The 11,553-nt window shown below is 53.8% G+C and overlaps 4 protein-coding genes across 4 annotated transcripts; 2 read left to right on the plus strand and 2 right to left on the minus strand.

Annotated features, from left to right (window-relative positions):
* Window positions 1-467: 467 nt before the first annotated feature.
* On the plus strand, window positions 468-3,515 carry GMORB2_6261 (DNA mismatch repair ATPase MutS; the record flags this gene model as incomplete). Its single annotated transcript, XM_035468231.1, has 2 exons — window positions 468-908; window positions 969-3,515. 2 exons carry the CDS (start codon window positions 468-470, stop codon window positions 3,513-3,515), a joined length of 2,988 nt encoding a protein of 995 aa, XP_035322212.1.
* A 492-nt stretch (window positions 3,516-4,007) lies between these two features.
* Window positions 4,008-5,136, minus strand: GMORB2_6262 (large subunit ribosomal protein LP0; the record flags this gene model as incomplete). Its single annotated transcript, XM_035468232.1, has 3 exons — window positions 4,008-4,014; window positions 4,097-4,863; window positions 4,966-5,136. The coding sequence occupies 3 exons, from the start codon at window positions 5,134-5,136 to the stop codon at window positions 4,008-4,010; spliced, it is 945 nt and encodes a 314-aa protein (XP_035322213.1).
* A 1,153-nt stretch (window positions 5,137-6,289) lies between these two features.
* GMORB2_6263 (tRNA (guanine-N(7)-)-methyltransferase subunit TRM82) lies at window positions 6,290-8,156 on the plus strand (the record flags this gene model as incomplete). The annotated part of the gene is made up of 2 exons (XM_035468233.1): window positions 6,290-7,632; window positions 7,715-8,156. 2 exons carry the CDS (start codon window positions 6,290-6,292, stop codon window positions 8,154-8,156), a joined length of 1,785 nt encoding a protein of 594 aa, XP_035322214.1.
* An 831-nt stretch (window positions 8,157-8,987) lies between these two features.
* Window positions 8,988-10,513, minus strand: GMORB2_6264 (DnaJ-like protein subfamily A member 2; the record flags this gene model as incomplete). The annotated part of the gene is made up of 4 exons (XM_035468234.1): window positions 8,988-9,301; window positions 9,402-10,235; window positions 10,328-10,397; window positions 10,478-10,513. The coding sequence occupies 4 exons, from the start codon at window positions 10,511-10,513 to the stop codon at window positions 8,988-8,990; spliced, it is 1,254 nt and encodes a 417-aa protein (XP_035322215.1).
* Window positions 10,514-11,553: the final 1,040 nt, after the last annotated feature.

The following is an 11,553-nucleotide window of genomic DNA, read 5'->3' on the forward strand; positions in this document are numbered from 1 at the left end:
AATGGAATACGTCGATGCGTCGGAATGAATACGGCTGCCCTGGGAGATGTCTGGTGGCGTGAATGGCATCTTAATTTGCTGACGAGGATGGATCTAGGATTTCTTGCCAAAACGAGAAGGTGACGATGGTTTATAACGCTCCTGCCAAAACACATGGGAAATCTAGAGAGGTATTTCATTCATTTTTTCTTGTACTGCACCATTGACGACGGAATAAAACTCATGAATTGAAATAGCTTAGATACCGTAGAGATCACCGCACTTTTAGTCACTAATATTTATTATCTCTGTCATAGTATCGTGGTGTTCTACATGAATATGAGGTAGTCGTGACCGAGCACAGTATGTAATATATGAGCACTGTACCTCTTTCCTCCCACTTCGCGCATAATTAGTACAGCTGCAGCTTTTTCAGACCTCCTCTTCCTCTAGTCTGCCAGTAACGCTGCCTCATAATAAACCCTCTCATGCTGCGCGTGTATGGAGCTCGATGGCCTGGCAAGCTTCTCTGCCGACAGAGGGAATTCCATCTCACTCTTTCCTCGAGTCTCGACCGCCACCATCGCTCGATTCACAGTGCGACTCGTGTCACCGCGACTCGTGCTGGCCATTTTAAACATCAGATCAGGGGCAAAAAGACAAAGACCACCGTCAATCTCGCCGATCTACCACAGGGCCTTCTACCGAGGCATAAGCCGACAGTAATTAATCATGATACTCGCGATGAGCCGGCCTATCCCACTGTGGTGCTACAGGCCCGTCGCAACATGCAGAAATTCGACAACTGCGTCCTCTTGACCCGCGTCGGTGGTTTTTATGAGCTCTACTTTGAGCATGCCGACGAATATGGCCCATTACTAAATCTCAAGGTGGCATCTAAGAAGACGAGTGCTGGACCGGTGCCCATGGTATGGCCTTTTGCGTGCGTTTCCGTTCTGGCATAATAACCGTGTTGACCCGCATTTCAGGCCGGGTTTCCCTTCTTTCAACTCGACCGTTTCCTTAAAATCCTGGTTCAGGATCTTAACCGCTATGTTGCCATAGCCGAGGAATTCCCCAATGAGGCTTCGGAAAAGGTCAAGTCGGGTGGACTGATGCACAATCGTCGTGTATCTCGCATCATCACACCTGGCACTCTGATCGACGAGAACTTCATGGACCCTTATGCCAACAACTATGTCATGGCAATTCATGTGGGCCAGCATGATACCGCGAGCAATAATTCGGAGAAGCAGAGCACCGTAGTACCGGATACTCTGGGCACCATGCCTCAGCAAGCTTCTCTCCCTCTTGGGCTCGCGTGGCTCGATGTCTCCACTGGGCACTTCTTCATCCAAGCTACAGATCTCGCTTCACTTCCTGCCATCTTGTCGCGAGTCAACCCACGAGAGGTAGTACTTGACCAGAGCTTTGGGACGCAGAAAGACCACGGTATATTCTCCATACTTGCCGAGGACAGGTATTTGATCACGTATGCCACTGCCGGGACCCTCCTCAACCCGTCAGGTTGGACACCGTATCTCGAGTCTGATGTCCCTGCATCAACAAGGGACAGCCTGACACAAAATGAGGTTCTAGCCGGCGATCTGGTCCTCAACTATGTGAAGGACAGGTTGCAGGGGCTTAGCATGAAACTTCAGCCGCCGCTCAGGCATGAAAACATGGACATCATGACAATTGACAAGAACAGCCTGCGCGCCCTCGAGATCAAGCAGACGATGCGGGATGGATTCTTTAAAGGCAGTTTGCTGCATGCAATACGACGCACCGTTACCAAAAGCGGTGCCCGTCTGCTCAATGAGTGGCTGGGCTCCCCTTCGACCTCTCTGGATGTCATCAAAAAAAGACAGGATGTAGTAGCGCATTTCATTGATTCTCCGGACATCCGTGATTCAATCATCAACCTTCTCCAGCACAGTCATGATTCTCAGCGCTTGGTTCAGAAGTTCGCCTTGGGCCGTGGTGACCCCGACGATTTGCTTGGAATCGCATACACGATTCGAGCCACCAAGGATATTGTGGCTCTTCTAGAGGAGGACCAACATCAGGATTGCCTTAAGTCACTCACTTCCCGCATCAATCTCGATGAGCCCTTGAAACTGGCTGCTCGCATCAGGGATGCCATTGACGAAGAGGGAATTCTCAACCAGCATGAAATGGAGGAATCTACGGCCGGACAGATGATGGTCCTTGCAGAAAATATTGTCTCCTCCGAGGGAACTCAAGAGGATGCTTCGTCGTTACCGAAGGGAAGGAAGAAAAGGCCTGCGTCACTCAAAGAGCATTATGCCGAAGACAACGAGAGCTGGATCATGAAGCCAGCTGCCAGCCTAGGTCTGCAGAAGCTACATGCTGACCTCGTCTATTTGCAAAAGGAGAGAATCTCCCTCACCGAGACATTGAGGGAGCGATTCCAGGCCTCGAGCATGACACTTCGCTGGACGCCTGGTCTGGGTCACATTGCCCACATCAAGGGCAAGGACCTCAAGCACGTAACCGACGTCAGGTCCGTCTCCTCGAGCCGATCAACTCGGTCATTCCACCTCCCGGAATGGACATCACTTGGACAGCGGCTGGATCAAGTCCGTTTCCAAATCCGTGTTGAGGAGCAACGCGTCTTCCAGTCGCTGCGAGAGCACGTCGTCGTGAACCTTGTCAAGATTCGACACAACGCCGCGGTCCTAGATGAGCTAGACATCACAACATCCTTTGCCAACCTGGCTGTTGAAAAGAACCTAGTGCGCCCACAGCTCAATAACTCGACCGCCCACACCATCATTGGCGGGCGTCACCCCACGGTCGAGGGAGGCCTCTACGAGCAAGGTCGTAGCTTCGTGCGTAATGACTGTCTCGTCGGGATGCCAACCGAAGGTAGATTGTGGCTCATAACAGGCCCCAACATGGCAGGCAAGAGCACCTTTCTGCGGCAGAATGCCCTGATCACCATACTGGCCCAGGTTGGATGCTACGTGCCCGCGTCGTTCGCCGAGATTGGCATCGTAGATGCCATCTTTAGTCGCGTGGGCTCCGCGGACAACCTCTACCGCGACCAGAGCACCTTCATGGTGGAGATGATTGAGACGGCACAAATCCTCAAGCACGCAACGCCACGGTCCTTCGTCATCATGGACGAGATTGGCCGGGGAACGACACCCGAGGACGGCACAGCAGTCTCATTTGCCTGCCTACAGCATCTGGTGACTGTCAACCAATGTCGGACTCTGTTTGCAACGCACTTCCACGACGTGGAAGAGCTTGTGGCGGCCGAGGGATTGTGCACTTCGGACGGTGGTGCTGTTCGCTTTTACTGTACGGACGTCGACGAAGACGACCAGGGCGGCTTCGTCTACATCCACAAATTACGAAAAGGCATAAATCGACAGAGCCATGCCCTCAAGGTTGCACGCATGGCTGGACTTCCAAGACTGGCCATTGACACTGCCCGTCGTGTCTTAGAGGAAGGGACACAACGTAATGAGCCCGGACAGTCGACGGCAAGTACTTGTATGAAATGAAAGATAAAGGGGGCGCAGGTGTCTGCATATGCATATAATGGTTTGGAAAGAATCATCTAGGAACCTTTGTATATGTTAGCTTCTTGATATCCATGCAAAGAAGATGTAAAATATAAAGAAGGAATTTGATAGAAAGTCATTTAAGTTGTGATATTGTGAGTCATCAAAAAAGATCAGGGTTAAAAAGCTCGGAAATAGGTTATAATCATCCTAGGGAGAGAGAAAATCGAGAAAGGAATTGGCACCGACCTTTTTTTTATTTGAGTGAGAATGCAGTGTTAGAAGCTCATTCACACATGATTGTCACGATTAAACAGATATAAAAGGGTCGTCGAGAATCATGTCTCATTTTCGTTTTCCCATGTTGCAGCGGGATGCTCAGCTGACGGCTTAGCAATCTATGTGTCTCTGGAAACCCCAAGCTCATCGAAGCGAATCGACAGTCGTCGCAGACACCGACTGAACGTTTCCGAACAGAGTAGGCGTAGCAGTTTAGTCGCTGCGAGGGTAGAGATGTTAGCATTGGTCTAGCAGCACGGTCACCAAGGGGAGGGAGAGGCAATTGGGGAGGTAAAACGTACAAGAGACCACCGAAGCCCTCCTCGTCAGACTCCTCAGCCTCAGACTCGTCCTTCTTGGTCTCCTCGGCGGCGGCGGCTCCGGAGCCACCGGCAGCAGCAGCAGCAGCGGGGGCGGCGGCGGCGTAGGCGTCGGGGTTGGCGATGCGGTCCTTGAGCTCGGCGATGGCGTCCCAGCTGTACTCGGTTTCGAGGGCGAGGGAGATGGCCTTCTTGTAGGTGTTGATGAGGGAGTGGATGACGGAGGGGAGAGTGGGGAGGTTGGTGGCGAGGGAGATGCAGGTGATGGTGGTGATAGCCGAGGTGAAGGTCTTGAGGAGCTCCTCGTCGGTGATGTCGAGGACGCTGGAGGGGAAGGTCTGGCCGTCGTCGTAGACCTGGGAGATGCCCATGCCGTAGGTGAAGGGGGAGATGTTGAGCATGTTGAGCAGGGTGGCCTCGGAGGGGCCGACCTTGCTGCCGGCCTCGACGAGCTTGAGGTCAGTGGTGATCTCAATGGTACCACGGGCGATCTTGGTGGGGACGCCAAGGGCCTGGAAGAACGAGGTCTTTCCGGGCTCCATGCCGGTGTTGCCGGCAGGGATCCAGACATCGGCCGGGGCCAGGGCACCGGCACGGGCGGGGGCGGCGACCTTGTTGACCAGGATCTTGTCGCGAACCTCCTTCAGGTCCTGGTTGGTGAAGACGAAACCGATGTTGCCCTTAACGAAGGGCAGGAGGCGCTCGTACTCGGGGTGTTCGGGGATGAAGGTCTTGAGGGCACGGCGAACCTGTTCAAAGAGAATTTGTCAGTCTCACGTTTTTTTTTCTCTTCCCCTGTTTTTCCGTTCACGCAGACGAGCATGCGAAACCAAAAAAAAGGCAAGACGTACCATGGTGTTCTTGCCCATCAGGACAACAGCCTGCGAGCGGAGAGACGAGCGAATCTCGTGCATCTGCTGGGAAGAGACATTGTCAATCTCGACGATGAAGATGGACTTGTACTCCTCCAACAAGCCTTGCAGCTTGTCGAAGTAGCCGGACTTGTTCTTGCTGCCCCCCATATCTTCTTATTTACGAAGGCAGGTTGTTTAAGGGCTAGCGTGTCGTTTGAATTGGTAGTTGGGGGGGTTTGACTTGAAGTTGTCGTGATAACGAAGGAAAGGAAATTCCAAAAGGATTTTCTTTTTTCAACCGCCCAGTCTTTTTGCTCAGAATTGTGCTGAGGGGGGACACACACTTAGGGCTTACGGGGGATCTAGTCCTGTTTCGGGTTTCAGCGAGGCTCTTATCTAATCGGAATCCATGCCTGAGGTATTACTGCGATCAGTTGGGTCCTGACGAATAGCGGATTAGCTTCACACACATGCATGATGAGTGACCCTTAGGATCATAGAGGTATACAAGTAAGATATTCCGGCTCTCCTGGTTCTGCTCATTCTTCCCGTCAATGAGATCATCCTGCTCCCAGGCGTAATGCGGCTGGCTAAGTACGTTATTCAAGAGATGTACCTATGATTATGCGACTACTGTTTCGGATGGGGCTATTCCGCTCTGCTGTCATCAGATTTGCATTACTAGATCTCAGGTACGTATCTCCGTACACTCATCAGTCTGAGAATATGACTATTAGAACACTCGTTTGGATAGTAATAGACTATGTCGTAGCAGTACAGTATTTATTGTGGCTAGACGTACAATCCGACGAACATGCCGTTTACTCACAGGCATTGATAAAGATGGGCATACACCTCAATGTCCTTGGTCTCTGAGGTAAGAGGCGGCACACGAGAACTAAAAACAAAAGGAAGTTGCTGTCATCTGTGTAGCCTCTCCCACGTGGAATACTGATTTTTCTCCAAGATGCTACACATCGACAGCAGTACATGTACTTGAGAAAGCGCCGTGACGCACGACAGGAGGACGTTCCTTGTACAGGAGAAGACATATGCAGCTAAGCCATATTCGGTCTAGAGCACCCAAATTTCTCTGGCCTCTCATATTCCATATGAAGCAAATGCAGCAAGTTTTCTTTCTCAGTCGACTTCAAGTAGAAGACTTTCCTTCACACACTTACACACACAAAGAAAACCGACCCATTGGGATGAATAAGCTGCATGTACGTGTAACTCCGGGTCTCATTCACCGCTCAAGATACCCTCGAGAGCTTTGCGCCCCTCCCCTCCCCTCCCCTCTTGGGGCATCTGAATAGCAACCATGAAGATCCCCTACAGCCAAGTCCATGTCAACAGCGACATCATCTTTGCCGGACGCTCAGGTCAGATCCAGACCTTCAATCTCAAGGATGGATCTCTGATCTTTACATGGAAGCATCCCGACGTGGGCAAAGTAGCGGAAGCCGTCAGCAAGAATGCCCAGGCAGCTGAGAAAGAGGAGAAGCCTGACGCTGTTGCGGCGGCGGCGGCGGCGGATATTGCTCCCAAGGAGCAAGAGCAGGAGCAAGGGCAGGAACAGGAGCAGGAAGAAGATGGGCCCCCAGCCAAGCGCCAGAAGATGGCAGGTGACAAGGTACCCGCAGATGAGACGGCCTCAGCTTCAGCAGAAGCAGCAGCCCTCAAGAACGGAAAGAAGGACGACGGCGAAAAGGCCTCGAAGAAGAACCACAAGTTCAAGAAGGCGGTCCGTCCGCCGTTCCGGGTGCCCGAGCGGCCCATTGTGACGCACCTGACCACTACCTCGGACGGCAAGTATCTCGTCGCCGTGACGGGCCACGACAAGGTCATCTGGGTCCTCGAGCACGACGGACAGGGCCGCCTGACGCAGCTGAGCCAGCGCGCCATGCCCAAGCGGCCCAGCGCTGTGGTCGTCGCACCGGGCGCCAACGGCGACGACGACACGCAGATCCTGTGCGCCGACAAATTCGGCGATGTCTACTCTCTTCCGCTAGTGCCCGCGGCTGGGGCCCCCGGCGCGGCCGTGACACGCCCGGCCGCCAGACCCCTCCGGCAGCCCGCGGCCAACGCGCTGACGGTGCACTCTAAGAGGAACCTCGAAGCCCTGCGCGACCAGCAGAAGCAGCTGGAGCTCGACCGAGCACGCCTCCTCGAGGCCAAGGACAAGGAGGCCGAGGGGAGCAGCGGCAGCAGCGGCGGTGCCGACGGGAAGCGGCCCACTCCTACCTTTGAGATGACACTGCAGCTCGGCCACGTGTCGATGCTGACGGACCTGGTCGTGGCGCAGGATGACAAGGGCCGCCGGTACATTGTCACGTCGGACCGCGACGAGCACATCCGCGTCTCGCGGTTCATGCCCCAGGCCCACGTCATCGAGGGTTTCTGCCTAGGCCACACCGATTTCATCGGTGCTATGGCCGTAGCCGGCCCATCCAGGCCGGACGTCCTCGTCTCTGGCGGGGGCGACGACCACCTCATCGCCTGGGACTGGCGTCAGGCCAAGCCCCTGGCCAGGGCCAACGCACTCGCACTCGCCCGGACCGTCGACCCTGCCACGCCGCACGTGGCCATCTCGAAGATATACACCTTTGTCTATCCCGGTGAGGCAGGCAAGCAGCTCACATATGTGGCTGTCGTTTCTGAGGGGTAATTCTCTCTCTCTCTCTCTCTCCTGTCATTCCGTATGAAAGCATAGTGTCCGCGACTAACCCAGACTTCCCCTCAATAGAGTCAAGGCCATTCTCACCTGGCAGCTAGCCTCTGACAACACCTTCATCAACCCTGGAGCCATCCAGCTCCCCGGAACGCCCCTCTCCCTGGCCGTCGTCGCCCCCAGCACAGAAGAGGGAGCTCCATCCAGGATGATTGTGGCCATGGAACCAGATGTCGCCACCCCGACCGCTAAGAGCCTCTGCTTGTTCACCCTAACTACGAGCGAGGGGAGGCTAGCAGTCGACCAGATCTCCGACGAGATTGGCGACTACGCCATCGCCGGCGATGGCGAAAGCCACCTCGAGGCCTCTGAGGAAGAGGTGCATGGTCTTCTGTACGGTATCGGTGGTCTAAGGAAGCAGAAGATCCTCGAGGCTGAGGGCGAGATAGAAGCGGAGGCAGAAGTACCAGAGGGCGGCGAGTCCGAGGTACTAGACGATGATGTCGTGGAACAATAGAGTTGGTAGAGAAGACTGGGACACGTGCTTTGTTTTCGTGGGACACAAAGTTACCCTCACTTTTATCATTACTTATGGTTCCAGCGTCATATCCGAGAAGTAGTTCGTGAAGATGAAAAGTTAAAAAAAAATGTAGAAATTTCTCATAAAGCGCCTACGCAACATAACACACCCCCGCTCTTTGACCACAACACCACCCCCATACTGACCTCCAAACTTCATCGCTTCGTCTATGCCTTTCTTCTCCAAACGCCAACATTATGAGATCTTGCGGATGACGTTGTCATGATTTTGATGTGCTTAGGCTCTATCAGCCTCTTCCGGTCTTCAAGATGTCTTGCCCAACTCCTCTCTACTCTTCTCTTACCCTCCCCCCTTTTGCCGAAAGGAAAAAGTAACGACACCACGCTGCACCTCCGTTCATGTCTGAGCCCCTTCCCCTCCTTCTCCCCTCTTCTGTTTGTATCCTCTTCTTTTTATGGGAACGTCCTCCCATTAATGTGTGTAGAAGGGCCATCCCCTCGGGAATTATTGATTAAGACAGGGTTTTGTGGATGTTGAGAAGAAAGAAGAAAAAGAGATGGTGGGGTAAAAAAGAGAAGAAGAGAGAGAGCTGCCGTCAAGCGGACATGACGAAAACGAGGGATGTGCCGGGAAATGCTTCTCTTCTCATGGCCCGTCTAGGCCTAACGTGAAAAAAAAAGGGTATATGGGTGGGAGATGAGGAAAAAAAAAGGATGACAATTTTGTAACCCTCTGCTTGTCGTCACACGCACAAACCATACTGACCCCAACTTTAAACGTCTTCTTTCGTTCTCTTCCGCTTTTATTTTACTGCGAAGCACACTGGACGCGCTCGCCTCCGGGCGCTTCATCTTCATCCTCATCCATGGCGCCGCCGCCAAAGACGCGATTCTGCGAGGTCGTGTCCATATCCTCGAGCTCAGCGGGCTCTGTCATGTCGTCGTTCGGGGCGTCGGCCTGGGCGGGGGCGGGGGGGAGGACATTCCTCAGGGCCTCGAATGCTGACTCGTCCTGGGTCCAGTTCTTTTCGGGGAAGCGGACGTTGAAGCGAACGTACATGTTGCCGTAATTGTGGTGGCGAGCCGAAGGCATACCCTGTCCGCGGATCATCTTCACGGTGTCTATGTTGATGTTCCGTGTTAGCGGTGTGCCCGAAGGATGATGGAGGGTTGAAAAAACTAATAAAGAGGTGAAAAGGGAAAGACAGGAAAACAAACGTACCCTGAGCAATGGCCTCTCCAGGAAGAATATCGACGCTCAACCAGCGGTCGTCAAGGTGCTCAATGTAGATGGTGCCACCAGCGAGGGCGGTGACAAGTTCGATGTCGCAGTTGTAGAGAAGATCGTCCTCCTTGCGGGTGAAGCGGGCGTGGGGCTTCTCCTCAATCTCGAAGACGACGTCTCCGGCCTCGACGCCGGGGGCCTGGTCACCCTCGCCCTTGTACTCGATCCTGGTACCGGAGCGGACGCCGCGATCGATGTGGACGTGGAGGACCTTGCGGTCGACGACCGTTTTCTTTCCGTTGCACTGCTTGCAGCGGTCCTTGTCCTTGATGATCTCCCCCTCTCCGTTACAGTCGGGACAGACCGTCTGGAAGCGCTGGATCATGGGGCCCATCTGGCGCATCATGGTCTTCATGCCGGCGCCATCGCAGCCGGAACACTTCTTAACAGCCCCCTCCTTACCGCCGATGCCCATGCACTTGGGGCAGATGATGGACCGCTGAAGGGCCAGCTTAGACACCTTGCCGCGGTAGATATCCTCCAGGGCGACGCGGTGGGTGTGGTGGATAGTGCGGGCCTTCGGGGGGGCCCGATTTCCCCTCATGTCGCCAAACATGCCTCCCATGCCGCCGAAACCGCCGCCGCCGCCGCCAAAGAATTGGGCGAATAGGTCCTCGGCCGCCATGCCGCCGCCGCCGCCGGCTCCCGCCTCCAGGCCGGCCTCACCATACTGGTCATAGGCGGCGCGCTTCTGCTCGTCAGAGAGGATCTCGTAGGCGTGTGAGATCTCTTTGAACTTCTCCTCAGCCTGAGGGTTGTCGGCGTTCTTGTCTGGACGCTAAAGGTCAGAATACAGCTGGCACTTCATATATCGAAATGACCGATATCGAAACGGGGACTCGAACTGGGACGTGACGACATACCAGGGTGATACCTGAGAGCGTTGACCTTGTAGGCCTTTTTCAGCTCGGCATCGGTAGCTGTGGGAGCGACCTGGATGTGGTGGTTTGTGTGTAAGCAGGGGTGCGGCAAGAATACCAGAGGGAGAGAGGGAAGAAGGAGGGAGGACATACACCCAACGTGTCGTAGTACTTTGTCTCCTTAACCATGGTCGCGGCTGTTTCTCAACGGTGCCGGCCTGTGTTGCTTGTTTGTTCGGAGAGTGATGCAGAGACAGGCGAGGGATTCGTTCTTTGATCCTGTGTTGCGGGGACTTAGTCAGTCAACGTGAGGCGTGAGAAAGTAGAGAGGAAAAAGCAGTGGCAGCAGACTGAGGAGAGAGGCGAAGAGGAAGGGAAGATTAGAAGAAAACAAGATGTTACCTGTCTGCACTGAAAACGAAGGGGGAGGGTGGGATGAAGGTCAACAAACGTCCCCTTGGTCGCGATATGCTAGTGATCTGATGGCGGGGCCGTCGAGAGAGGGAAATTTCAAGGAATCAGTGGGTGTGTGGTTCCAACAAGGGCGGAAGAATGGAGAAGAGGAAGGAAGAAGAATCGTGTTTGGGGAGAGAGAAGGTAGAAAAAAGGACAATGGAGAAGGATTGAAAGAGAGAAAGTTGTTGTTAACACAGACACAGACGCAGACATAGACACCTCTTGTTCTATTTTTCCGGCCTCTATTTTTCCTTCGTCTTTATTACTATTTATTCCCTTACTCGTAGAAGAGAGAGAGGTCCCGGTAAGAAGAGGCTGACTTGCAAAGTCCGTGTGGTATTCCATGGAAGGACATCGAAGAAGGGCAGAACAGTGTGGCGGCCAAGATAGTGCAAGACTTCTGAGCCTATTGCGCTAAAGGCGGGGGGGTGGTTCCACAGGGTGCCGAAGGAGCAGTGAACGTGCAGTGAACAGGTGGGTTTGCACTGAAGCAGTGGACAGTGAAGCACTGAAGCACTGGTACCAAGTACGTGGGCAGCAGAGAGACTGGAAGATTCCATCTTTAGTGAGGCTTCACGTGCAGTTCTTGATTTCTTGTTTTATTTGAAAAGAGTCAGAATGTACGTGCACGCATGTGGTAGTCGCGATTACGAATACAGCATTTCCCATTATACTCAAAAAGAAGACTCCGTACTTGCCATGTTGAAAATCGCAGCCCCTTGCTGCATTATCCCCCCCCTTCTTCCCTCTTAGGCTTTCACCAAGGCTCAGTG

This window comes from Geosmithia morbida (assembly GCF_012550715.1).
Source record: "Geosmithia morbida isolate 1262 chromosome Unknown scaffold_5, whole genome shotgun sequence".
NCBI classification, from domain to species: domain Eukaryota; kingdom Fungi; phylum Ascomycota; class Sordariomycetes; order Hypocreales; family Bionectriaceae; genus Geosmithia; species Geosmithia morbida.